The sequence below is a fragment of the Lissotriton helveticus genome, chromosome 11 (genome assembly GCF_964261635.1).
Source record: "Lissotriton helveticus chromosome 11, aLisHel1.1, whole genome shotgun sequence".
NCBI classification, from domain to species: Eukaryota; Metazoa; Chordata; class Amphibia; order Caudata; family Salamandridae; genus Lissotriton; species Lissotriton helveticus.
The window spans coordinates 334,925,566-334,952,380 of record NC_136072.1 but is presented as its reverse complement, the minus strand read 5'-3'; the positions used below and the strand labels follow the sequence as shown (position 1 = coordinate 334,952,380).

Here is a 26,815-nt window from a genome sequence, read left to right as displayed (position 1 = left end):
TCACCAAGGATGACAAGAAGCAAGAAATTGTGGAATCTGCGGTAGGCACCGAAACCCTAACAGTTGTGAATCTTACCTCCAAGGTGTTATCTAAAACTGAAGAAGAGGTATTACAACTGGGACTTAGCTTCTGCCCGAGCAGACTCTAAATATACGCAACTCAGAATCGATCTCTTCAAATTCTGTAGGAAAATTAAACTGTTTAAGTATTTCAAAGGCAAAGCACGCTCTGAGATTCTGAAGTTTCCTGGCGAAGGACAAACCAATCTTACTGCTGGTGATATTGAAGCACTGGCTGTCGTGATGGACTTGGCAGTAGAGGGCGATCCCATGACGTTGATACCGCCGTCAGCCCATAGTAGGACTTGGGCGGGAGTGGCGCAAGTGAGACCGGGAAGTCCTTTTAAACCGAAATTGCGATTCTGCCCCATGATGCCTGCTGATGCAATTGATACATTTGCGGATGCTATGGTCAAAGACCTTTTGAGTTATTGCAACTCTACTAAGAAGAAGAAATTTGGTAGAGACAACATAACCAAAGAACAGAGGAAAGCAATAATGGATTTGAAGAACGATGAAAAAATTGTATGTTAACCAGACAAAGGTGGAAACGTTGTCCTGATGACAAAGGATTTCTATGTAAAGGAAGCCCTAACCTAATTGAATGATCAAAAGAATTACATGAAAGTAACGAAAAGGACATTTGATGATCGTGTTCTTGCGTATCGTTCTCTGTTGAATAAGTGGTACCACAAGGGAATGCTTAGCAAGGAGGAATTTGCATACTTGGAATGCAAACAACTAAGGGTACCGACATTTTACCATCTGCCTAAGCTGCATAAGCATGCAACTTGTCCACAGGGACGTTCAATCGTTTCGTCCGTGGGAAGCCTGACTGAACAGATGTCGAGATTTGTGGACAATCTTCTCTTTGACTTTGTGAAATTGCTAAAGTCGTACAAAAAGGACACGAAAGACTTTCTGCTTAAAATTGATGATCTGAACTGGAATGATGATAGGGTAATGATGACACTCGACATTTCGAGCCTATATATGAGTATAGACCATCTCCAAGGGGTAGAAGTGGTGAAACGGTACTTGGAGACCCGGCCTATAAATTTAGCTGCACACAATGAAATGTTATTGGAATTCATAACTTTGTTTGAGTAACAATATATTTTTGTTCCAGGACCAATTTTTTAAACAGCTGTGTGGCACGGCTATGGGCACCTGCTTCGCCCCCAGCTACGCAAACCTTTTCGTGGGCTGGTGGGAGGAGCAGGTGGCCTGGACGGAAAAGAATGCCGAATGGACACAGAGTAGTACCATGGAGCAGGTACATAGATGATTTATTTAGCATCTATCGAGGTACAGAGGAATCAGCTAGGGCATATGTTGATGTACTCAATAAGAATGATTTGAATCTTAGGTTTACGGGCGAAATTAGCCCAGTGACAGTTAATTTTTTGGACCTTAGGGTGTTCATTGCTGAAGGAAAAATCTGCACTGCATTACACAGAAAACCAACAGCAGGAAACAAATAGTTTTCTTACCTGTCGGTGTAGTTTTGCAGCTTGAAGATCTTTCTGGATTCACTATGCTGTGCATTATTCCGCAGTCTTGTGGTTGGGTCCAGATTCGTAGTCTTTTTTTTGTATTTTTTGTAGCCCAGGTGGGCGTCGGCGTCACACCCCGTTGGGTGTATTTCCGGTGACGTCGGCATGCTTCCTGCGGAAGCTCCCACTCCTGGGCGCCATCTTCGGGTTCTTTTTTTCCGTGTTTCTTTCTTTTCCGAAGTAATGGCAATGTTCTATTTAGGTGATATTTTACCGCTTGTACTTTAAAATTTCCTTTTTTTTTTTTTTTTACCACCTCTTCTCTCTCCAGCCTCATCTTTCTGGCGGAGGTGGGTGGGTGGGTTCGCTAGTGAATCCAGAAAGATCTTCAAGCTGCAAAACTACACCGACAGGTAAGAAAACTATTCGTTTTGCAGCGTGAATCTTTCTGGATTCACTATGCTGTGCATTGATTTTGTAGCGGTTTCTCATCTCTGTGGCGGCTGGGTGGAAGATGAGCGTTGGTTATTGAATATGTGCTGGAGCACCTTCTGTCCGACTTGTGCTTCCTTGTTCATCTGTATATCCACACAGTAGTGCTTCGTGAACGTGTGCACCGAAGCCCATGTTGCCGCCAGGCATATGTCTTGTATAGGTGTGTTAGCCAGGAAGGCTATTGTAGCATCCTTTTTCCTAGTGGAGTGGGCACGTGTCCCCTCTGCCAGCTCTTGTCCAGCACGCTCGTGGCAGAGTTGAATTGTCTGTGCGATCCATCGTGCAATCGTCTTTTTGGTTACTGCTTTTCCCATGAAACTGTTGGCGAATGACACAAAGAACTGTTTAGTTTTCCTGTGTCCCTTCGTCCTCAATGTAGTGCATGACTGCCCTTCTGGCGTCCAGGGTGTGCAGAGCTCGCTCTGCACTAGTTGTTGGTTTTTGGAAAAAACTCGGTATCTGTATAGATTGGTTCATGTGGAATTTGGACACCACCTTCGGCATGAAGTGTGGGTCAGTCCTCATCACAACCCTATCATTGTGAATTTGTATGTAGGGTTCTTGTAGCGTTAGCGCCTGAAGCTCGCTTACTCTGCGTAAGGACGTTATTGCAACCAGGAAGGCTGTTTTCATAGTTAGCATCTTTAGGGAGGCCTTGTGAAGTGGTTCAAAGGGCTCTTTCATGAGTTCCGTTAGGACTATGTTCAAGTTCCATGCGGGTGGCGGCACCCGCTTGGGTGGTGCGATCCTTTTCGCCCCCTCTAGGAATCTCTTCACCACCTGTGATGTGAAGAAACTCCTCCACGTTTCTCCCCTTGTGTAGGAGACTATCGCTGCCAAGTGAACTCTTAACAAGGATGAGCTAAGGTTCTTCTCCAGCAAGTGTGTTAGGTACTTTAGCACTGTGGAGTCTCTTCATTTTATTGTGAAGTCTTTTTCTGCACCACATTGTGAATCTTTTCCATTTCGCAACGTAGCACTTCCGAGTGCTGGGCCGTCGTGCCTCCCGAAGTACCCTCAGGGTACTTTCTGGCAATCTCAAATGTGCGAACTCTATGTCCTCAGGAGCCACGCTACTAGGCTCAGGCTCTCTGGCTCTGGGTGTAGTACCTCTCCGTCCTGCATGGAGAGTAGGTCTTCCCTCTTGCTGAATCTGTGGGGTGCACACTGTCATCTCCATGATCTGCGAGTACCATGTCTGTCTCGCCCACTGTGGCGCGACCAGTATCAGCATCATGTTGCTCGCTCTGCACTTGCTCAGCACTCTGTGCATCAGTGGTATCGGGGGAAAGGCGTAAGCAAATGTCCCTGACCAATCTATCCATAGGGCATTCCCCAGTGACCTCTCCTTGGGCTGTCTGGATGCAAAGTTTTGGCATTTTGCATTCTGGCGTGTGGCAAACGGGTCCACCGATGGTGTCCCCCATCTGTCGAACAGCCGCCTTGTCTCCTGAGCATTGAGCTCCCACTCGTGGGATGCCGATGTCTGTCTGCTGAGCCAATCTGCTTGTATGTTGTCCTTCCCTGGTAGGTGTATGGCTAGCAGGTCTATTTTGAGAGGGATGGCCCATCTCCATATCTCCTGCGCCAGTGATGAAAGTGGGGCTGACTGTGTGCCCCCCTGCTTGTTGATGTAGAACATCGCAGTGGTGTTGTCTGTTTGTAGCAACACCTTGTGTTTGTACAGTCTTGTTTGAAAAGCTTTCAGTGCAAGGAAGATTGTCTTCAATTCTAGGTAATTGATGTGCTTTGTCGCATCTGTTGACGTCCAGAGTCCCCTCACCTTGAGCTCCTCCATGTGAGCGCCCCATCCCTTCAGGGATGCGTCTGTGGTGATGGTCACTGTTGGCGTTGGGGGCGTTAGAGGCTTTCCCCTTGTTATGTTCTCCATGGTCCACCATGCCATCTTCTTCTGCACTTCGTGTGTTACAACCACTAGATCCTCCCAACTGCCTGTAGCTTGTGACCATTGCTCCTGTAGCCATTCTTGAATGTGTCTCATGTGGAGTCGTACATTTGGTACCAGGTGGATGCATGATGCCATCATGCCCATGATCTTGCTCGCAGTCCTCACTGTCCGAGCTTGTCCCTTCCGGTAGAGGCGAGTCTCCTTCACCAGCGCCCTCTTCTCGCTGGGGAACACCCTGCCCTGTAAGGTGTTGATCTGTGCTCCCAGGAAGATCTTCACTTTTTCCGGCTCCATTGATGATTTCTTCCAATGGATGGAGAACCCCAGGCTTATGAGCGTGCTCGTCACTGTATGTGCGTGCTGCTTGCATTTCTGGTCTGAGTTTGCTTTCACCAGCCAGTCGTCCAGGTAAGGGTATACGTGTATTCCTTGCCTTCGTAGGTGTGCTGCGACTGCTGCGTGGCACTTTGTGAATACCCTCGGTGCTGATTTTAGCCCGAAGGCTAGTGTCGTGAACTGGTAGTGGCTTTCTCCGATGGTGAACCTGAGCATATGCTTGTGCTTCCTGTTCATTGGGATGTGCAGGTAGGCGTCCTTGAGGTCTATCGTGACCATGAAGTCCCCGATCTGCAATTGCGGGAGCACCTCTTGCAGGGAGGTCATTTTGAATTTTTGCGTTCTTATGAATTTGTTCAGGAACCTTAAGTCCAGAATGGGTCTCATTGTCTCGTCTACTTTTGGCACCAGGAAGTACGTTGAGTATATTCCTGTGTTTCTTTCCTTGAAGGGTGTGAGAAGTTGGCCTGATATGTAGTGCTCACTATTCTAGTGATCACTGTGTATCATTCCAAACAACCCTTATTGATGATTGGTTGTAGTCAACCTTATTAGACAGCTATCCTAGTAGCGTGGACAAGAGCAGTCTTTAGGCTAAACTCTGGAGGGCGTGTTAAGCCAAATGTTTTACCATCACATATACCCCTTGAACACCAAGTGAAAGGACACCACACAAGTTGTTATAAAAATATAGGATATTTATTAATAACAAGTCTACCCTGAACTCTTTATGAGTCAGGGAGCTAAGCACAATACAAAACTCTTTAGAAAATACTACAAGTTGCACAATTTACACAAATGCCCGAGGGGCACGAAAAATCATATACTACAAAAGTGGAATGCGAAATACTAGCAGGTAAGTAACAAGATCCAGAGGCTTCAGGATCGCTAGAATTACACTACTGAACCCTAAGGTTAGGAGCAGGAGGCCTAGGGAGATCGGGTGCAGAGTGTGCACTCTCACGCGGGATGCGGGAAGAAGTCTACGGATGCTAGATTTCGTAAAGTTACAGTTATCGGACGAATCCGACTAGATAGGCTGAAAACGAAAAAGGATCTGGACACTTAGATAGTGGACCTACGTTGGAGCACCGAAATGCTCGAGTTACCTAGCCCAGGGGCTGCGGCTGCATAGGGTTCAAAAGACGTCGGGAATCCTCGTTACAGTCTATGGAACCTGAAAGAAGAAGTTGCTGGCAGGCGACCAGTGATGAAGTTCGATGGGATCCAAGCCTGGATCGGAGTTGAAGATGACCTGAAAGCAGAGGGGACTCAGTTCTTGATCACTAGCCGGTGATCAGATGGGCACCAGGATGGCACCGGATGAAGTCACCTCGACCAGGTGAGTGGGCGACGCTGGGCTCTGCAGTCTCTCGGACCAGGAGGCGTTGTCGGCGACCAGGATGGAGGGGCGAGCTGTCCCACGAAGGTGTCTGCTGTCGGCGCTGCTGAAACCAGGATTGGAGCAACAAGCCTTGGCAAGGGCAAGCCCACGCGGTGGACTCAAGATGGCGTCTGGAGTGGACCAGGAGGGTCCGGGGTGCTCCTCTGTTGGAGGGGAGCAAGGGCCAGTCTGGAGCAACCAGACCAGCGATGGAAGTGTCGTGGTTCGTCGTCAGGAGGGCCACAAGCCAGCAGGCAAGTAGCCGGACAACGCGGTGAGCAGCAAAGAGCAGAAGGGCCCCACGCAGATCTCGTGGATGCTGGGAGGCTGGACTTCGGTGCTGGAGCTGCTCAGGGTTAGGGCTTCTCAAACCCCAAAGCACTCACTCGAGGATCCCTCGGCGGTCGTGCTGGATAAGGGTCGTGCAGGTTCTGAAGATGGCCGGTCCCTCGGGTCTCGTCACACCCACGAATCTCAGCTGGGCTGATGATGTAGGTAGAGGTCAGAGATGGCAGGGAATACGGGTCTCGTCGAGCTGGGCAGTCTTGATCCGGAGGATGGACTTACAGCAAACCGCATGCGCTTAGATGGTGCCCGCTGGTGCAGGGTGGCTACTCCTTAGCCACAAGGGAGAGTCTTCAGAAATGTTCGCAAGAGTTCTTTCGTGGAAAGTAGTCAAGATTCAGAATTATCTAATTTGGGAAGGGGGCCCGCTCCTACCTTTATTCTAAGAAGAGGGGCTGGCACGCGACTAGGTCCTGCCCATGGGTGGGACCAGGAGGGGGGGTTACACCCCTCTCCTTTGTCCAGTCTCTCCTCAGCTCAGGGGCTGGGGTGCCCCTGGAACTGGTTTGAGCCGGCATGTGCACAGTGAGCACCGGGGTGCCACTTGCAGTCACCTTCCTTTCAGCCCTGCCTACCTGGGATGCACAAAATCCTGTCTGGGATGGTGCTAGCACCGCCCCTGACAGGTAACCCTTTGTCCAGGCCTCCGTTGCTGGAAGGACTCCCAGCAGCAGGAGGGCAGACTTGTGTCTTGGTGGCAGCATCCATTTTGTGGAGCTGAGGCTGTGTCTGACTTTAACCGGGGTTCACAGTTACATACATGTCGTGTCCCTCTAGAAGGGTGGAATGCTAACCCCGTCGCCATAATTGGCGAGGGGTTAGTATTCCAATTCGTATGACACCTTACTCGACATGTTTTGATAATGCTATGCCAAAGTTAGCATTTAACCGCGAGGATTATAATGCACTTAAGAGTATATGGTATAGCGTTATCATGGAACAGCTATTAGGACTTGGTTCCGCAAGCTGCAAACGGGCTCAGCTCATGCCAGAGCACCATCTCACATAATTCCAAGCACTCTGCCTTCAGGACTGTTAAGGCCTTCCATAGGAGTGACTGATAGGAATATATGTGTCCATTTCAGGTTTAGATATAGGGAACTATATCTAAAGCAAAGGGTGATTACACCACCTTGCCCCAGCTGTCGTGCAGCCAGTTGTGTCTGTTTAGATGGCCAGCCAGGGGTGGCATAGTACATGCTTCAGCCCCTGGTAGGCCCTGGGTACACCTATGCCCTGGATACCTAAGGTATACTGTACAGGGACTGATAAGGTGGCCCAGTACCAATTGGTAAAATGCACCTAAGGTACATGGTTGTAATTTAGAGGGAGAACAGCTAGGCTGTGGGTCTGATTAGCAGGCCCACAGCCAGGGAAAGTCGTAAATCAGTGAAGCAAAAAGCAAAAATCTGGGGTGGCCATGGGATTGCAGACCCCACTCTCCTACACAACCCCCCCCCCCCAAACTTAGGGACATTAAACTAACCTTGACCAGGTGAGTCTTCTTGCTCTAAGTGGAAGTACCTGGAGAGACCATCTGCATTCCCATGGCCACCCCAGATTTTTGCTTTTTGCTTAACTGATTTACGACTTTCCCTGGCAGTGGGCCTGCTAATCAGACCCACAGCTTTGATGTTCTCTCTCTAAATTACAACCATGTACCTTAGGTGCATTTTACCAATTGGTACTGGACCACCTTATCAGTCCCTGTACAGTATACCTTAGGTATCCAGGGCATAGGTGTACCCAGGGCCTACCAGGGGCTGAAGCATGTATTGTGCCACCCCTGGCTGGCCATCTAAACAGACACAACTGGCTGCACGACAGCTGGGGCAAGGTGGTGTAATCACCCTTTGCTTTAGATATAGTTCCCTATATCTAAACCTTTCAAAAAACTGTGATTGATACTGTGTTTTAATCTGTACTCCGCACTTTAAATAGCTATTTGCACAATCCCTTGGTCTTTACCTGGTCGGCGCAGGGAAGCAGATCGCTTGCTGTCTCTGCCCTGACCCGAGTCTTGCCGCCATTCCCTGCGTGAGGGACACGCCCACCTCGGTTGGCCACGCCCCCCCTCCCAGGACGCTATAACTACGCGCTGACTGCAAGCGCTGCTCCCACTCACTCGTGAACACTCCTGAGGCGAACTAGCCGGGAGCACCTTTATTTTTTTTTAAAACTGTGATTGATACTGTGTTTTAATCTGTACTCCGCACTTTAAATAGCTATTTGCACTATCCCTTGGTCTTTACCTGGTCGGCGCAGGGAAGCAGATCGCTTGCTGTCTCTGCCCTGACCCGAGTCTTGCCCCCATTCCCTGCGTGAGGGACACGCCCACCTCCGGTGGCCACGCCCCCCCCCTCCCACTCCAAACTTCACTCTATAAAACATGAGCACCAGCCGGAAGCGCAGCGGACGAGCGCAGCGATTGCGCGCCGAAGGCGCGCTTAAGGCAAGCTCGTCTGCGCTCGTCCGCGCCTCGGACGCAACTGGGCCACCTCTCCCTGCCTTGATCCCTCCGCCGGCCGCTGCCTCCCTCCCACATTTGGCGCGTGAGTCCCTTCTCCGTCTGCGAGACTTCGCACATAAGGGTCAGTTATCATTTCTTGATACTGCCTTCCCCCTGCACGAGTTCACCAGTCAGGGCCTTCTAACTTGCGGCCTTCTCAATGTCAGGTCATTACCTAAACATGCCAATGAAATCCAACTGCTCATTGACACCCATCACCTGGACGCGCTATTCCTCACTGAGACCTGGACGCATGCAGACTGCAACGTCGACCTCGGTCTCGCATGCCCTCAAGACTTTAAAATACTGCATCTCCCTAGGCCAAAGGGCCGTGGTGGGGGAGTGGGTGTCATCTTCCGAGCATCCTGGTCGACTGCCATCCTTGACATAGACCCGGTTGCCGGAACGGAACTCCTTGGCGTTTCTATTAACTGTCACCTTGGAGACACCGTGACAGCCATTATCTGCTACCGCCCCCCTGGGGTCTTCAACGCCCAGCAGCAACAATCGCTACTCACTACCATCACTAATCTGGCCACTTCCCACCACAAACTAATCATTCTAGGAGACTTTAATCTCTGGTCCAACGGTAGCCTGGATAATGCACTGCACAACTTAGTGCTTTCCTGCGATGGAGTCGGCCTCTCACAAGTGGTTAACAAACCCACCCACACTGCTGGGCACCAACTGGATTTAATTTTTGCCTCTCCCCAGTTGGTACACCTGGGTGACATCCTGCCCATGTGTTGGACCGACCACGCACTCATTAAATTTCACATCTTATGTGATAAAGCTAAAAGGCCCCCACGTAGCACTACTTCAGATTTTCTGTATAGAGATTGGAAAGCCCTTGACAAACTAAGAGCGGCGGGCACTGTATTCAATGTTGAAAACAGTTTTTCCTCCACTAACTTGGTTGAGAAAAACTTCAAAGCCTTCAGTCTAGCGATCACCTCCACCGTAGACTCTCTTGCCCCCCAGAAGAAAGGTAAAGCAAAAAGCAGAGCTCCTGCCCCCTGGTTTAACGACTCTCTGAAATCCCTTAAACTAGCCTGCAGACAATCAGAGAGGAAATGGAGACAAGGCTACTCCGATTCGAATAAAGTAATCTGGAAAAACCATCTCCAAGCTTATAAAACTGCCATCAATCAGAGCAAAGCCAACTATTTTTGCACTACGATCAGCAATGCCCCCAACAGCTCTAAAAGCATTTTTCAGATTCTCAAACACCTTACCCAACCTGACTGTGCCATAACATCTACCCCTCCCACACAAGTCCTCTGCGATAACCTTGCGCTATTTTTCAAAAACAAAATCGACACCATTATTCTGAATCTGAACTCCTCCCCTCCCCTAGGTGGTCTCATTACACCTAGAGCCTGTACTAGTGATCCCGCTTCGGTGCACTCAGATTCTCCTCCCATGGAAAAGCTGCGGGAGTTCCCCCCCATTCCAGAACTGGAATTTGCAAGGCTGGCACTTGGGATCACCTCCGGATCCCCTCTTGACCCGGTGCCTCCAAAAGTCTGGAAGAATTTTGGCACTGACCTCTTTGTCACCCTTTGCAGGATCTGCAATCAATCCTTACACTGTGGGCTTGTGCCATCCTCCTGGAAGGAGGCCCTTATCACCCCACTGTTAAAAAACCTTCCTTGAACCCTGACTGTTTGTCCAATTACCGGCCTATATCCCTCCTGCCTTTCCCAGCAAAAATTGCAGAGCGCTGGGTAAGCACCTGTCTCTCCATTCATCTGGAGAAAAATCAGATCCTGGACGATTTTCAGTTTGGCTTTCGTCCTGCCCACGGGACTGAAACAGCTGTCCTGACAGCGCTGGAGGACCTTCGAATGCGGGCAGACTGGCCAGGCAGTAGCCTTGATCCTGTTGGACCGGTCTGCCGCTTTCGATACGGTCAACCATGGGGTCCTGTTGGAGCGACTCCGGGCGGCTGGGGTAGACGGCACTGCCTTACTTTGGTTCCATTCCTTCCTACGGGACAGGAGACAGGCTGTGTCTCTCCCCCCGTATCAATCTACCTTCTCTTCTGTCCCCCACGGGGTGCCCCAGGGCTCCTCCATCAGCCCCATCCTTTTTAACGTGTACCTTAGACCTCTGATCACGTTGATAAAGGCACACGGGTTAAAAACTATCAACTATGCGGACGACACCCAACTCATCCTCTCTTGGGAGGGAGAAGACTCTACCCCCCTCGCAGCCTTTCACGACTGCTTAAGGGAGACGGCTGGGTGGCTACACAATAACTCGCTGCAATTTAATTCTTCCAAAACGGAGGTTCTGTATTGTGCAGGAAGTCGCATTCCCCGGCAATTCCCCTGTGACTTTTGGCCCCCGGAAACAGCAGATAAACCTCAGCCAGTTACTTCGGTTCGCAATCTTGGGGCCACACTGAATGATAAAATGAACACTGAAACCCAAGTTGCTAAAACGGTGGGAACATGCACAGCTCTCCTGCGCTCCCTGCGCAAAATTATGCCATTGCTACCCGCACAAGCTCGGGAGCAGATAGTCAGGTGCACCATCCTCAGTCGCCTGGACTACTGCAACACGCTGTTACTTGAGTCCCCAGTTGCCCTGCTCGACCAACTTCAAAGAGTTCAGTCGGCCGCAGCCAAATTAGTTCTAGGCTGGACTAGGAGATCTTCGGCCTCAGCGGCCCTAGCTGAACTACACTGGCTCCCGCTTAAACAACGTGTGGCGTTCAAGTCCCTCTGCCTTGTTTTTAAAGCGCTCCACGGAGCTGGACCTAAACCTCTGCAGGCCATGTTCTCATGGTATACCCCTTCCAGAGCTTTACTCTCAGCCTCAGCCCGTCTGGTGATTGTTCCTAAATATAACAAAGTCAGGACGGGGGGCAGATCTTTCAGAGTCGCAGCGGCTAAACTGTGGAACAGTCTGCCTCCTGATATCCGTCAAATCTCACAGCTCCTCCCTTTCAGGAAACGCATTAAGACGTGGTTATTCCCTTAGAACATCCCCTCTTCCATGCTCCTCGCTATCTGTTCCCCTGAGTTAAGAGTATTCACCAGCGCCAGGAAACCTGCAAGGTGTCAGACGCGCTTTATAAATGTTTAAAATAAAAAAAATAAAAAATGGACACATATATTCCTATCAGTCACTCCTATGGAAGGCCTTAACAGTCCTGAAGGCAGAGTGCTTGGAATTATGTGAGATGGTGTTCTGGCATGAGCTGAGCCCGTTTGCAACTTGCGGAACCAAGTCCTAATAGCTGTTCCATGATAACACTAAACCATATACTCGTAAGTGCATTATAATCCTCGCGGTTAAATGCTAACTTTGGCATAGCATTATCAAAACATGTCGAGTAAGGTGTCATACGAATTGGAATACTAACTCCTCGCCAATTCTGGCGACGGGGTTAGCATTCCACCCTTCTAGAGGGACACGACATGTATGTAACTGTGAACCCCGGTTAAAGTCAGACACAGCCTCAGCTCCACAAAATGGATGCTGCCACCGAGACACAAGTCTGCCCTCCTGCTGCTGGGAGTCCTTCCAGCAACAGAGGCCTGGACAAAGGGTTACCTGTCAGGGGCGGTGCTAGCACCATCCCAGACAGGATTTTGTGTATCCCAGGTAGGCAGGGCTGAAAGGAAGGTGACTGCAAGTGGCACCCTGGTGCTCACTGTCCACATGCCGGCTCAAACCAGTTCCAGGGGCACCCCAGCCCCTGAGCTGAGGAGAGACTGGACAAAGGAGAGGGGTGTAACCACCCCCCTCCTGGTCCCACCCATGGGCAGGACCTAGTCGCGTGCCAGCCCCTTTTCTTAGAATAAAGGTAGGAGCGGGCCCCCTTCCCAAATTGGATAATTCTGAATCTTGACTACTTTCCACGAAAGAACTCTTGAACATTTCTGAAGACTCTCCCTTGTGGCTAAGGAGTAGCAACCCTGCACCAGCGGGCACCATCTAAGCGCATGCTGTTTGCTGTAAGTCCATCCTCCGGATCAAGACTGCCCAGCTCGACGAGACCTGTATTCCCTGCCATCTCTGACCTCTACCTACATCATCAGCTCAGCTGAGATTCGTGGGTGTGACGAGACCCGAGGGACCGGCCATCTTCAGAACCTGCACGACGCTTATCCAGCACGACCGCCGAGGGATCCTCGAGTGAGTGCTTTGGGGTTTGAGAAGCCCTAACCCTGAGCAGCTCCAGCACCGAAGTCCAGCCTCCCAGCATCCACGAGATCTGCGTGGGGCCCTTCTGCTCTTTGCTGCTCACCGCGTTGTCCGGCTACTTGCCTGCTGGCTTGTGGCCCTCCTGACGACGAACCACAACACTTCCATCGCTGGTCTGGTTGCTCCAGACTCGCCCTTGCTCCCCTCCAACAGAGGAGCACCCCGGACCCTCCTGGTCCACTCCAGACGCCATCTTGAGTCCACCGCGTGGGCTTGCCCTTGCCAAGGCTTGTTGCTCCAAATCCTGGTTTCAGCAGCGCCGACAGCAGACACCTTCGTGGGACAGCTCGCCCCTCCATCCTGGTCGCCGACGCCTCCTGGTCCGAGAGACTGCAGAGCCCAGCGTCGCCAACTCACCTGGTCGAGGTGACTTCATCCGGTGCCATCCTGGTGCCCATCTGATCACTGGCTAGTGATCAAGAACTGAGTCCCCTCTGCTTTCAGGTCATCTTCAACTCTGATCCAGGCTTGGATCCCATCGAACTTCATCACTGGTCGCCTGCCAGCAACTTTTTCTTTCAGGCTCCATAGACTAACGAGGATTCCCGACGTCTTTTGAACCCTATGCAGCCGCAGCCCCTGGGCTAGGTAACTCGAGCATTTCGGTGCTCCAACGTAGGTCCACTATCTAATTGTCCAGATCCTTTTTCGTTTTCAGCCTATCTAGTCGGATTCGTCCGATAACTGTAACTTTACGAAATCTAGCATCCATAGACTTCTTCCCGCATCCCGCGTGAGAGTGCACACTCTGCACCCGATCTCCCTAGGCCTCCTGCTCCTAACCTTAGGGTTCAGTAGTGTAATCCTAGCGATCCTGAAGCCTCTGGATCTTGTTACTTACCTGCTAGTATTTCGCATTCCACTTTTGTAGTATATGGTTTTTCGTGCCCCTCGGGCATTTGTGTAAATTGTGCAACTTGTAGTATTTTCGAAAGAGTTTTGTATTGTGCTTAGCTCCCTGACTCAAAGAGTTCAGGGTAGACTTGTTATTAATAAATATCCTATATTTTTATAACAACTTGTGTAGTGTCCTTTCACTTGGTATTAAAGAGGTATGTGATGGTAAAACAGCTGGCTTAACACGCCCTCCAGAGTTTAGCCTAAAGACTGCTCTTTGTCCACGCTACTAGGATAGCTGGTCTAATAAGGTTGACTTACAACCAATCATCAATAAGGGTTGTTTGGAATGATACACAGTGATCACTAGAATAGTGAGCACTACATATCAGGCCAACTTCTCACATTGGGTGCAGCGGTTGGGATTTGAGCTTGCTGTTGTTTTACCTCGCACGTATCCCTAAGAATATCATTTGAAATATCACATAAGTACCCAGGTACATATAACTTAACTTAGAATACTCTGAGTTCTACTGAACCAGCTGTTGTAGTGTAACAGGGCCTAGCACACCCTGACTACAACTCTTAGCAAGGGATCAGTAGGTAAACCCATAGTGTAGGTAGGTGCATCACTTACACCACACTAGAAGCATGTCTACCCATGGAGAGTCTTCAGAGCCTCCCCTTGTGGTTGTTGACCCTCCACAGGTCACTTCCAGATATGCAGCCCTTAGCTTCCAGGAGATGAGACAATTGTGTACCTCCAGGAAACTAAAACAGGGTTCTAACCCTACCACTCCTTTTCTGTTAGGTCTCTTAGAGACGTATGATGCTTGAAAGGCTTCTCATACAGATGGGAGCATGCCCCCCTTAGAAGGTGCCCTTGGTGATCCAGACCTCCATGACACAGTAGATGTAGTTGAGGAGGAGGAAGAAGAGGAAGTCTCTGGGGATGAGGCAGACAAAGGTCCTGGGATAGTCAGCAGACTTACTAGGGCCAACTTAGACCTACATAGGGAAGGATCTGGGGGACCCCCAGTACTGACCCTAAGCAGGCCTAACTTTGGAGTTAGAAGAGATAGGTCTCATTCTAGGGACTCCAATAGATCTGTGCACTCTCATGCCTCTTCTCAGAGGAGAATGATTTCGCCCCAGAGGAGATTGACTTCCCCTCAGAGAAGAGAACATGAAGCAAGGATGAAACAAGCTAATCTGAGGATCCAGAGGGAAGAACTTGCCCTTGCCAAAGAGAAGCTTGCCTTTGCTAGAGAGCAACAGTTGAGTGGGGCAGTCCCCACTGGTGGCAGCAATATCCCTTCCAAGGACAAAGACAGGAGTTTTGATACTAGACACCTGAGTAAAATAGTGCCCCCCCTTTAAACAAGGGGATGACATCCACAAGTGGATGACTGCTTTGGAGAGGGCCTGCACTGTCCAGTGCATCCCCCCAAACCAGTGGGCAGCTATATTGTGGCTCTCCTTTGAAGGCAAAGGTAGAGATAAGCTCCTCACTACTAGAGCTGAGGATGCTAACAATTACCAAGTCCTGAAGAACACACTGATTGATGGGTTTGGCTTAACAACTGAACAGTACAGGTTGCTGTTCAGAGACACCCAGAAAATTCAGTCTCAGGATTGGGCTGACTTTGTTGATTGTGCCACTAAGGCTTTTGAAGGCTGGTTACTGGGAAGTAAAGTTACTGATTTTACAGGATTGTATAATCTAATTATGAGAGAACAAATCTTAAGTAATTGTCAAAATCAGTTGTTGCATCAGCACCTTATTGACTCAGATCTGACCTCTCTCCAAGAATTGGGAAAGAAGGCAGACAGATGGGTCAGGACAAGGGTCAAGCAGCAGAACCAGAACCAGGGTGGTGGCCAGAAGAAAGCAGATTCCAAGGGTAATGAGAAAAAGCAAAAATCTGGGGTGGCCATGGGATTGCAGACCCCACTCTCCTACAAAGGGTACCCGTTCTATGGCCTGCTTCCGCAGGAGTTCCTTTGCCTCTTCCTGAAGACACTCTAGCTGCTTGTCTGCTAGTGGTTTTCTTTTTGGTTTTCTGCTTGTTGGCCTCTCCTCCAACTCTATGCAGTATCCGAATTGGATGATGTTGAGGATCCATTTGTCTGATGTGATTCCTCTCCATTCCTGGAGGTAAAATCTTAATCTTCCTCCCACTGGTGTCATGTGGTCGTAGGTGTCTAGTTTGTCCTGACCCCTCTGTACGTGCTGCCCCCTGGGATCTTTTCTGTGGGCGGGCACACAGAGTTTTTTGAAGTCACTTAGAGGCGGGCTGCTGTCCCCCTCTTCTATTCTGTCCACGTCCATTTCTCCCTCGAAAGGACTGGCCTCTTGGTTGGTACTGCCAGGACTGCTTCTGCTGAGCCTACTGAGTCTGCGAGTCTGCCTGGTGCGCTTGTTGGAAAGCCTGGTGTGATGTACCTGGCTGGTTTCTACCTCTCCCGCCAGGCCTCCGTGATGGGGTGCCCCTTTTGTTGCCTCTGAACTGCAATGCTCCCATGGACCTTGCTGTTTCGTTATCTTTTTTCTGTTGGCTGAGCTTCTCATCAACTGTTGTTCCGAAAAGCGTGTCGCCGTTGAACGGTGTGTTCAGGATGCTGTGTTGTACCTCCGGTTTGAAACCTGAGATCCTGAGCCAGGCGTGTCTCCTTTCAGTGACACCCATCATCATGAGCCTGCTGGCGGTGTCTGCCCCATCTAGGGCCGTCTTAAGGCAAGAATTTGCCGCGTTCTTCCCTTCTTCAACCAGTTTTTCGGCCTTCTGCCTGGCATCCTGGGGCAGGTCCTTCACCAACTGTCCCAGCTCCTCCATGATCTGGTACATGTGCCTGTTTATCAGGGCGTTGGAATTAGCCATGCCCCAGTGGGTCACGGCATTCCGTTCGATCCTTCTGCCCACCAGATCCATCCTCTTGCTCTCCTTATCCGGTGGTGGACCAGAGGTAGTGGGTACATTAGCCCTCTTCCTTGCTGTGGCCGTGATAAAGGAGTCTGCGGAGACCGTGCCCTGAATGTAGGCTGGATCTTTTGAGGAATGTTTGTATTTCTTCTCAGTTCTGGGAGTTACTGCCTTGCATGTTGCAGGTTCCCTGAATGCTTCCTTTTCCTGAGGCAAGACGCTGTCGAGCATTGGTAGGTACTGGCTCCTTGTTTGTGTGGGGAGCAATGTCTCTAGAAGGAAGTCTGCTTTCTGCTTCTCTTCGTCGAGCTTGAGTTTGAATGCTGCTGCGGCAGATTTTATCACCGAGTTGTAGGCCCCGATGTCGTCCGGCGGTGAGGGCCTCGAAGGGTATGTGTCGACCGCCTCCTCCGGGCTGTCGGTGTCGACATCTAGGTAATCCACCTCCTGTAGGTCAGAGTAGGCCGACTCTGCGTCCTTCCTGATGTCCTCTTCCTCCCCATAGTTGTAACTATCGTAGGGATTCTCGTACTCTTCCTGGTCGTCGACCACCTAGACATCCTGGTCTTGTTCCTCGACGACCTCGTCTTCCTCCTCGACCACCTCCACCACGGGTGGCTTGGTCTTGTGAGGGATCGTGAAGGCTTTCATCTTAGCGTCGAAATCTTTCTTCTGCTGCATGATGTTTTCCATTTCGGCCTCGAGGCGCCTTCTCTTCTTTTCCATCTCGGCCGCGTGTTCCGCGTCGGATGGTTCGGCCGTTCTTTTCGGCGGTTGGCTCAGCGCCGTGCCTTTCGGTGCCGAAGTTTGACGTCGAACCGGATTTTGGGTCTCTGGTCGTCGTCGGTAGTTTAGGGTCCTTCTCCCTCGGCGTCGATCGATCCTTTTCGGGGACGATTTTCGACGTTTTCTGCTGTTCAGCAGCTCTCGGCGCCGGGGGCTCCTTCTCAGAGGATCCGCTGGGTCTGTGAGTACTCGCGGACGCCACTTTTTTGGCATCGGCGCTTTCGGGGTCTTGCCCTCGATTCTTCGAGACTCAGAGTCTCTCGGGTTCTTGGGGGCCGGAGAGTCTCCTACCTTATCAGAAGTCTTCGTGTAATCGGTCTCTACGACCGTGTAGCTGTCGTCTTCGGCGGCAGCGTTGTCTTCTTCCTCGGAGGACATCCCCAGCTCTTAGAGGGATGGAGTCGGGGCCTTCCCCTGCAGGGCGTCGTGCGCTACCCTCTTCCTCTCTCTCACACGAAGGGTCTTCGGGGCAAAGGCGGAGCAGGCGTTGCAGTCCCCGCTTTTGTGATTCACCGGTAGACAAAGGTTGCATACCGGGTGCTGGTCCTTCTGCGCGTACTTGTGGTGGCAGTTACGGCAGAACTTGAACGGCGTGTTGTCCATCATCGAGCGTCCAGGGCCTCCCTGGTCGCGTGTTCGTCGAGGAGCTCGATGAAAAACGCCTTCTGCTTCGCTGATTGTTAGTCGATTAAGTCCCCTGGAGTCTTCAGATGACTTTTCTTTGTGTTTTCTGTATTTTCTTTCTTCTTTCTCCAAAAATGTCTGGAGCCCAAACGGGAACGATCCAGACCCGACCTCGGAAAAAAAGAATCTGAAGATGGCGCCCAGGAGTGGGAGCTTCCGCAGGAAGCATGCCGATGTCCCCGGAAATACACCCAAGGGGGTTTGACGCCGACGCCCACCTGGGCTACAAAAAAACCCCCAAAAAACAGAGAAGACTACAAATCCGGACCCAACCACAAGACCGCGGAATAATGCACAGCATAGTGAATCCAGAAAGATTCACGCTGCAAAACTCTGTGCTTCACGCCAGTAGTTGCCATCCAGCGAAAACAGTATCGAGTATACCATATGGCGAACTCCTAAGAATAAAAAGAAATTGTACACGACAATGTGATTATGAAACAGCGGCCAGGGAGAGTATACTAAGGTTTGGAGCTAGAGGCTACAGTGAATTGGTACTTATTGAGGCTAAATTCAAAGCTGACCGCAAGCCAAGATCAGAACTAGTATCTAAAGTAAGTCCTATGATTTCCCAGAAGAAAAAGAAGGACAAGAACAGCATGAGATTGATCGTGGAATATTCTAGCGATGCTCAGTAAATTAGGTAGAAGTGCGTTAAGAACTGGCACATACTTAGATCGGATCCTATCATTGGAAAAGATCTACCAAGGTCTCCTCTCATCAGATACAGGAGAGCAAGGTCACTGAGATCTAGTGTTGTTCAGAGTCACTGTGGGAGAGATGAGAAAATGTCGCCATTTGGTAAATTGGCGGGATTTTACCCATGCCTCAAGTGCAAAGCGTGTAGAAACAGCAGAAAGGTGTCTAGTTACCCAGTACCAGGGATGAAGGAACCTAAGAAGATCAAAAGTTTAATGAACTGTAACACAAGCCACACGGTATACTGTCCTGTATGTCCGTGTGGCTTGCGGTCAGTTGGGAGTACTACACATCCTACTAAGATCAGGATTTTGGAACATCTCAAGACCATTCAGAATAAGGACCCCACATACCCAGTGGCGAGACATTTTGAGGTGTTTCACCAAAGCAATAGAGATCTTCTCAGTTTCTATTGTATGGACCAGGTGCCTGCAGACATAAGAGGAGGGAACAGGTTACTCAAATTACAAAGGTTGGTATCGCGACACATAATTGAGAACCAAACCAAAAGACCAGGAGGTTTGAACAGCGGAGAGGAGTTAGCTGTCCATTTATGAATCTCTGTATAATTAAGTGTACCATTGTGCGCAATTGACATATTCTGGGCTAAGCCCATCCAGGGCTGAATTGTTTTGTAAATGTATATATTTTTAATAGCTTGCATGGTTACTTGTGTTAGTCCATCCAGGGCGTAATATCAGACAGTGAATTCTAACTGCATTTGTACCACTTAGTAATGGTGGTTTTTGATGCAAGAAATGTGTCCTTTCTTTATGTTTATGAACGGATGTATTTAAACTCTACCTAACGGTGGCGCCGGCCTCTAACTGATGAAGGCGGTTGCCGAAACGCGTCTTAGAAGTGTGTTAGCCCAATAAAGAATATTGGACTCGTCCCTGCGACTGCTGCGTACTTTCTGTACTAACAGGTTTGGTCTGCAAGGGACCAGTGTTCGGGCTGGACTGTTCCCTTGAGGCACACAGGGTCAGACTGATTTGCATATAGCCATGTCTGAACTGGGGTGGCAGAGGGGGCTAAAGAACAGTGATGGATCAAACCCAGATCTTTTGACTGGGTGTGAGTGTTTGATTGGTTCAGATGCTCCGTCCATCACCACCCCCTTTTGTACCGCATGCGTTTTGCACAGCAAGAGGAGGAGTCACAGGACATCCCATGAGACTTCTTCGAAGAAAAACTTGAAAACATCGGAGCTCAACACTAAATGGCAGGAGTATGCTAAGCATGTGAATCTACAGCCACACATCTAATATAAAATATTTTTCTGCAGTTTCTCTTACTTTTTTTGCTTGGTTTCTAGGCCCAGGGGAAAAGTAAAATGTAGAACGCTAATACTGGGCACCAAACTACATTTTTGCTCAGTAATGATATTGAAAAGGTTTGTTTCAATATTGAGGTCTTTGATAAAGTGCACCAAGGTTCATCTAGGTTAGGTGGATAAGAGACTTACCTTCTCTTCAGCTAGTTGCATAAGTTGTTTCTTCGCCTTATCCACTTCTTCAGCAGAGCCACGGATGGTGACCGTGTCGCTACCAGATCCTTCAGTCGGGAAGTGAATGTGCACTCCCCCACACTCCTCCATAATAGAGCGAATAAAGCGTCCTTTGGCTCCGATAAGTGAGTTGTGCAGTTTGGAAGGGATGGAGACTTCCATCTCAGAAATGTTTGCCTGGAAGAAACAAAGTAGTAAAGGGTAGTGTCTTTGGAAAAGCAATCAGTAAAGTCAAACGTGCATCCTAATAAAGACACATCCTGAAAGGCTGTGAGAGGGGAGGATTTAGCAGTGGGTCGATTTAGTTTCAGGGTTTATAATGGGATCTTTGATAAAATACGTGAACACTGAAAACTAACCCAGAATAGGCCAAGGAGTCAAGTACCCCTTTTCTTCCCAATGCGAAATGTCAGACAAGAGGGTCGTAAATGTTCGAAAATCATTTGGCTTCTCCAAACCTTTCACAGGCTTCTGAGCCTAGAGTCTACTTTCAGACCAACTCTTACTGTTTAGGTGCGAATCATGACAAACTGGGGTCAGACTGAATGCTGCATCAGCTCAATGCAATGAAAACGTAACAAATACACCTCTCATATACAACTTGCCCTCACCCCTCATCACCAGGTACACAGGTATTTGAGAGATCGACATGGATAATTTCATGTATAAAATGGACAGAGCAGCTCCACACGGACGCCTAAATGTGTACAGGAGATAGGGCCAACTTGGACCTCAGACCACTAACTTAACATTCTAATAACCTTCCCACTCTACACAAAACAATCATATCAAATATTATGAAACAAAGGGAGCCTAGATGCACAAGTTACTTACCTTCAGTAACTATATATCTGTAAGAAATAGGAGTGAGATTCCTCACCTTAGAATTGCCTCCAGGCGTCAGGCTGGATCCGGAAAGTTTTCGTCAGAAGTACCCCTACGCATCGGTAGGCGTGGTCGTGTGGCCCCACGTGCGTCGTTGGCGCCAGGATGACATCCCTGGAGATACTTAGACGCGCCGACTTCAGATCTGTGCATGACTTTCCGCACCAGGAACGCAGAGCTATGCAAGAAACTGACAACTGGTGCCATGAAACTAGGGCCCTTGTTGTATAGCATTTTAGGACCCTAGTTTAATTTTCCCGATTCATGTCCATATACAGGTATAAATCACCATGTCCTTATATAGGCATAGAAATCATAACCATATTTAGACATAGCTCATGCAGTCCAAATACGACATGGCTACTTCCACTAGTAAAATCCACACAGATTTCTTGAAAAACCCGCCTTCAGCAGTCAGGGACTTCCCCTTGCTTGAATATTGATTTATACAACAACTCATGGAGTTTTCAAAGAACTACTTCTTTGATGACCAGGAGCAACATGGCCGGGACTAGCCAGCTATACACCACATCCCAACATTGAAAGAATGACAGATGTAGAACTATTAGCTCAGCTAAAACAGTACATCAAAATCCATAGACAATTGGTTCAATATGTCATGCGGACTTTAACAGTCCAACCTGCTATAAGGATTCCACAGCACATCCCTCATCAGGGGAACACAAACAAAATTACACCACAGACTAAACAATCAGTCATTGGTAAATTGCCTGCAAAAAAGGAACAAATTCCGTTCTGGTTAGCTAAACAAATTACTCAAATAGAGGCAGTATTTCCAGATAGTACCCCTCATGAGAAACACAGGATTCTAACAATCTGTTTACTGATGGGGATCGCACCACACCTGGAGGACTGACACTTGGGGTACAGTCTTTGCTGCAGTTTACACAAAAACTCATGGCGTTCCGTCAATGGCGGTAATTCCAGACGCCCTGAAACAGATTCAAAATGAATACGGACCAGAACCTGCCTTGAATCTTGGTATGATATTACTAAAAGATTACAACCAGGTCTCGGCTATATTATTAGCTAACATTAAAGGTGAAGCAGCATCCGTGGCAATCCGCCAAAAACTAAAAGAACTTGATATTACTGAGCAACCGCATGAACTTGCTAGAATTATTGAAAAATCCTATGAATAACTAGGTAGAGATAGTTTGGGTGGGAAACCAGTAAAACCCCAACTAACGGAAAATCCTGAAAAGGTCTTTATAAAAAATAATCACACTACTCCTAAAAAGAAATGGGAAAACACAAAACAGACACTTCCGAAAGAGAAGCGTTCTCAGTCCACAGGTAGGTTTCCTCAACGGGAGCCCTCTGAAAAGAGGTATAACCTCAGGAATAGGGATAATTTGAGAAAACATGATGGATATCAAGATACTAATACACGTTCCTCTCGTACCTTCAAGACTTCCTCGCAGAAATCCGAAAGGACGGTCAGAACACAAGGAAGAACTCGTGAAGTCCAAAGACTATCAACACGTTCCTAAAAATAAGAAACAGCAATTCACCAAGAAGAAGGTAGCAAGTCTAAAAATCAGACATGCCGAGGATCTTGAGGACACAACTCAAGTACGGGGAGTGAGCCCAGACGATGCTAGACAGCGCAGCAGAAGTCCCCATAGCTCGCAAGATCCTGAAGGATCATCTGGAGACAGTGGACTTGAATGAATGAATTCAAGTTGAAACTGCCGACACCAGGGTTAGTGTACCCCATAGGTTATAGGAAGTAACGCTCCGGATGGAGGGGGACATAACTAGGGAAAATAAAAGCATTCTAATGGGAAAAGCTATCTAAGGGTTAGGCCATTCTTCTAGCAGAAAAAGATTGGCCACCTGAATTTGTCAGGGAGTGCCCACATGGCGAAGACATCATTTTAGACCAAATAGCGTGCCCCTTAATTGGGTGACTTCCCCCTAGTCACAGCATAATCCCTTAGTCGGGTTGTTAATTTTCAACAAACAAATTCCAAAGACAAAACGATATATTTTCTGTACTCCAGATATCTTTAATTCTTAATTCCATTAGGTATCAACCTGTATTCACGGTCATTGATTCATCAAAAGAAAGTAATACATCCATTCTTATCCCCAGAGCATTGTCCAATGCATTTCGGCTACCGACTAGCCTTCATCAGGGACTGGGTTCTGCAAATCAAACAGGTGTATCGTACATGCGAATACATGGAAAATATTTCAGAATCCGCAATTAACATACTAACCAATTGGTGTCTGTCAGTCATTCTATCAATGTCCGTGATATCAGTGTATATGCCATGCAACCTCCCTAAAAGAGTGCAGCATGAGCTCCGCTTAAAAAATAAACGAAAATAAATAGGTGAATGAGGTGTGGTCCTATGGGATTGTGCATATCCTTGACGTTAGTGCCTAACTCATGGTGAACTGTATAACAGTATTATGGTGTTATAATGACTACGATCAGCTGAGTATCCGGCTAGTAATGTGAAAGGTAATCTTATTCACTGTGAACTTAACTGTGGCTAATAATATCGTGCTAATAATAACGTATCGGGTGAATCGAAAAATGAATGCACGCAGACGGGCTGTGCACGTTTAAAGAACGAAATCTGTAAAAGGCAGGCTATGCGCGTTTCAAAAACAATCAAGTGTGCTCCAAGCCTCCCAAACGTGACATGCCAGTGAGCGAAAGCCAAAAGCTAACATGATTCAATGTGCCCGCATCGAATGTCAAACGAATTTCGCCGCACTCTGCTCACCAAAGTATGTAATCACAAAGCGCCATAGCGTTGTGTTTATAGTTAAACTAGAAATAGGACTAACGTACCACCAGTATAATGGCAGCCATCTTAAAGTGTGTGAATGCGGTAGAAACCATAATGCCGAAGAAAATATAAAACTAAAAGGATGGAATTGATTAAATGGCCAACTGTCCATGTGATCAGTTATGCTAACAATACAAACATTAATAATCATTAACTAATGACACCAAAAACAGAGTTAGCTAACAAGTACATGTCCAAGGTATAAACGATAAAGTTATGTGTTAAATAGAAAAAATGGTTGAAAAAATGTTGGAATAAAGCAAAGTCTTTACAAATTACAGCTGTATTCGACCTGGTCATTCAGTCCGGTTGGTTTCAGAGTTTCTAGTTTGAAAATCCAATAATTCTCTCATTGTAGTAGACATTTGTTATTGTCCAGGCCTTTTTTTACCACAATTTCCAAAATTGTGTATCTCAATTGGCTTATGTTATGTGAGGCTTCCTGGAAATGAGTGACTTCTGTGGATTTCAATGATTTCGTTCGAATACTTGATTTATGTTCATTGAGTCTTATCTTAATTTTCCTCCCAGTTTTCCCTAAGTACCCTTGACCGCAGGGACATTTCAATAAATAAATGACATTTGATGTGTCACACTTGGCTGTTACACGTAATTTGATCTTATATCCCTTGCTGGGGTGTGTGACAAAATTCCCTCTAAGGACACTGTTGCAGTGACTGCAATTATAACAGGGTAATGTCCCCTGAAATGCTTCAACTGATTGAACTTCCTTTGGTTTTAGTAGACTTCCCAGGCTACTTGCCCTCTGATAGGCAAACAGAGGCATCTCACAAAATATGTTATTAAATTCAGATTCTTGTGACCGTATCACCCAATGTTTCCTAATGATATTTTTAAACGCTTTGCTCTTGGTGGAATATTTAGACAACCACTACTCTTCACATTCCAATTCATAAAAAATATACCTATGCCAGAAAATGGGCTGTAGCCCAGGCTCCAGCATTATATAAAAATCACGTAGGATGGGATGAGGACTCTCCTCTCCATAAAATCCAGTTAAAAACTCAACCGACAAAGCAAAGGCAATATCCTGTCAAGCAGGAAGCTAAAAAACAGGTCAGGGAGATCTTAAATCAACTTGAATATCAAGGGGTGATTGAAGCATGCACCTCGTTCATGAACAATACTTTGTTTCCTGTCTCCAAACCAGACAATACATATCGTCTAGTTTTGGACTACAGACCTTAAACTCTTGTTGCAAAACTTTTGCAGTACAACATGCACACGTGCAGCACTGATGAATAACATCGTGCGTAAAAAATATAAAACCACATTAGATATTTCCAACGGTTTCTGCTGTCAAAATATTGCACTAGGAACCAGGTACTTGACGGCTTTCTCAATTATGGGGACACAGCGACATGTTTGCCATCTCCCCCAGGGATTCAAGAATAGTCCAGGGTTATTTTCAGCCAGAGTAACAGAGTTACTACAAACCTATGATGATGAGGCATTATCTTATGTCGATGACATCTATTTAACAGACTATGACTTGGACAGGCACTTGAACAGAGTGATCATCATAATGCTTGGCTTCGCTTCTGAAGGGTACAAATTCAATTTCAAGAAATCACGAATTGCCCAACTTAACATCCTATTCTTAGGATATGAACTTTCAAGTAAAGGCAGGAGCCTGGCAGCCATCTTTTTGGAGAAGAGTGCACTGCTCCAACCTCCAAAAACGCAGAAAAACGTAGTCAATTCTAGGTTTCATGAATTTCGGAAGAACTTACATTCTGAACTACGCAGAAAGGGATAAACCTCTCTACGAACTAATCAAACCTGGTTTCAAATCAACTAATTGGACTCAAAAGCACACTAATTTTGAATTCAGTGCAAACAGACACGTTAGCAACAAAACATTTACAGACACGCGTAAGCGTCCGCAACCTTGTAATCCAAATCATCCCAAGGAGATGGGGAATCACATACCCAACCTTCAATGAAGGTGAAAAGGTACCAATAGCTTATAAATCACACTTGTACACACAAGCTGAAATGAAATTCACTTCAACAGAAAAGATTCTGACAGCGGTTCAAACTGCAGTAGCAAAAGCGAGCCCTCACACAGGGAAAACGCATAATGGTTGTTACTCCTGTACCGGTCTTAGAAGCAGTAACAAGAGCGAGCATTCCAAATTCAAAAAGCTTTACATACAAGATGGATACAATGGGTTAACTCTCTTGCTGCAACAGACTAATACGTTTTTGATCCATACTTGAAGACACAAGAACTTCTACAATACGAACAAGAATGTCCTCTGCCTATTGAGATTTTGCCTCTAGAACATTACGCATGTATAATCTATACAGACTGATCAGCACAGCCCGCAATTGGGGATAAACAAGCTTATAGTACTGCGTGCGCGATTGTTAAAGGTCGCTGGCGCGATGGTAAATTCAGACCTATGGTCACGAAAACTCAATCTCTAGGAGATTGTACAGCTCAGCGAGCTGAACTGTAAGCATTCAAGATGGCGCTTGAAAATACCGATCGCGAATTCCCCACACTCAGTGTGCGATTCGTATTACTGCGTTCAATCTTACAATGAATACTTGCAGAACTGGGTTCTAACAGGTTCAAAGATGCAAAAGGTGGCACAATCAAGCATAAATTGCTTTGGGAACAAGTAGTTCTATTACAGAAAGAACTACAAAAGACTCACGTGATCCATACACTGAGTCATCAACGTGATGGCGTTTACGTTGTAGGGAATTCATTGGCTGATGAAGCCGCGAAGGCAGCTGTGGAAACGGCTTCCGTAGCTGCAATCACTCGTTCAAAAACAAAAATAGACCGCAAAATTATGCAAGCTGTCACTGCTTCAGTAAAAGACGGTGTTAAAACCCTTCCAAAAGGGTTTCCACTCAAGTACTTATATATAACTG

At 47.7% G+C, this 26,815-nt stretch overlaps 1 protein-coding gene across 4 annotated transcripts in view; it reads right to left on the bottom strand.

The window, feature by feature from the left end:
• Positions 1 to 26,815, bottom strand: part of HDLBP (high density lipoprotein binding protein) — a 1,657,332-nt gene that overhangs the window by 653,383 nt on the left and 977,134 nt on the right. For all 4 annotated transcript variants that reach the window (XM_078665718.1, XM_078665720.1, XM_078665719.1 and 1 more), the window contains exon 17: positions 20,151 to 20,369. In XM_078665718.1, the coding sequence (XP_078521844.1) occupies positions 20,151 to 20,369 (219 nt within the window). The remainder of the gene's footprint in view (positions 1 to 20,150; positions 20,370 to 26,815) is intronic.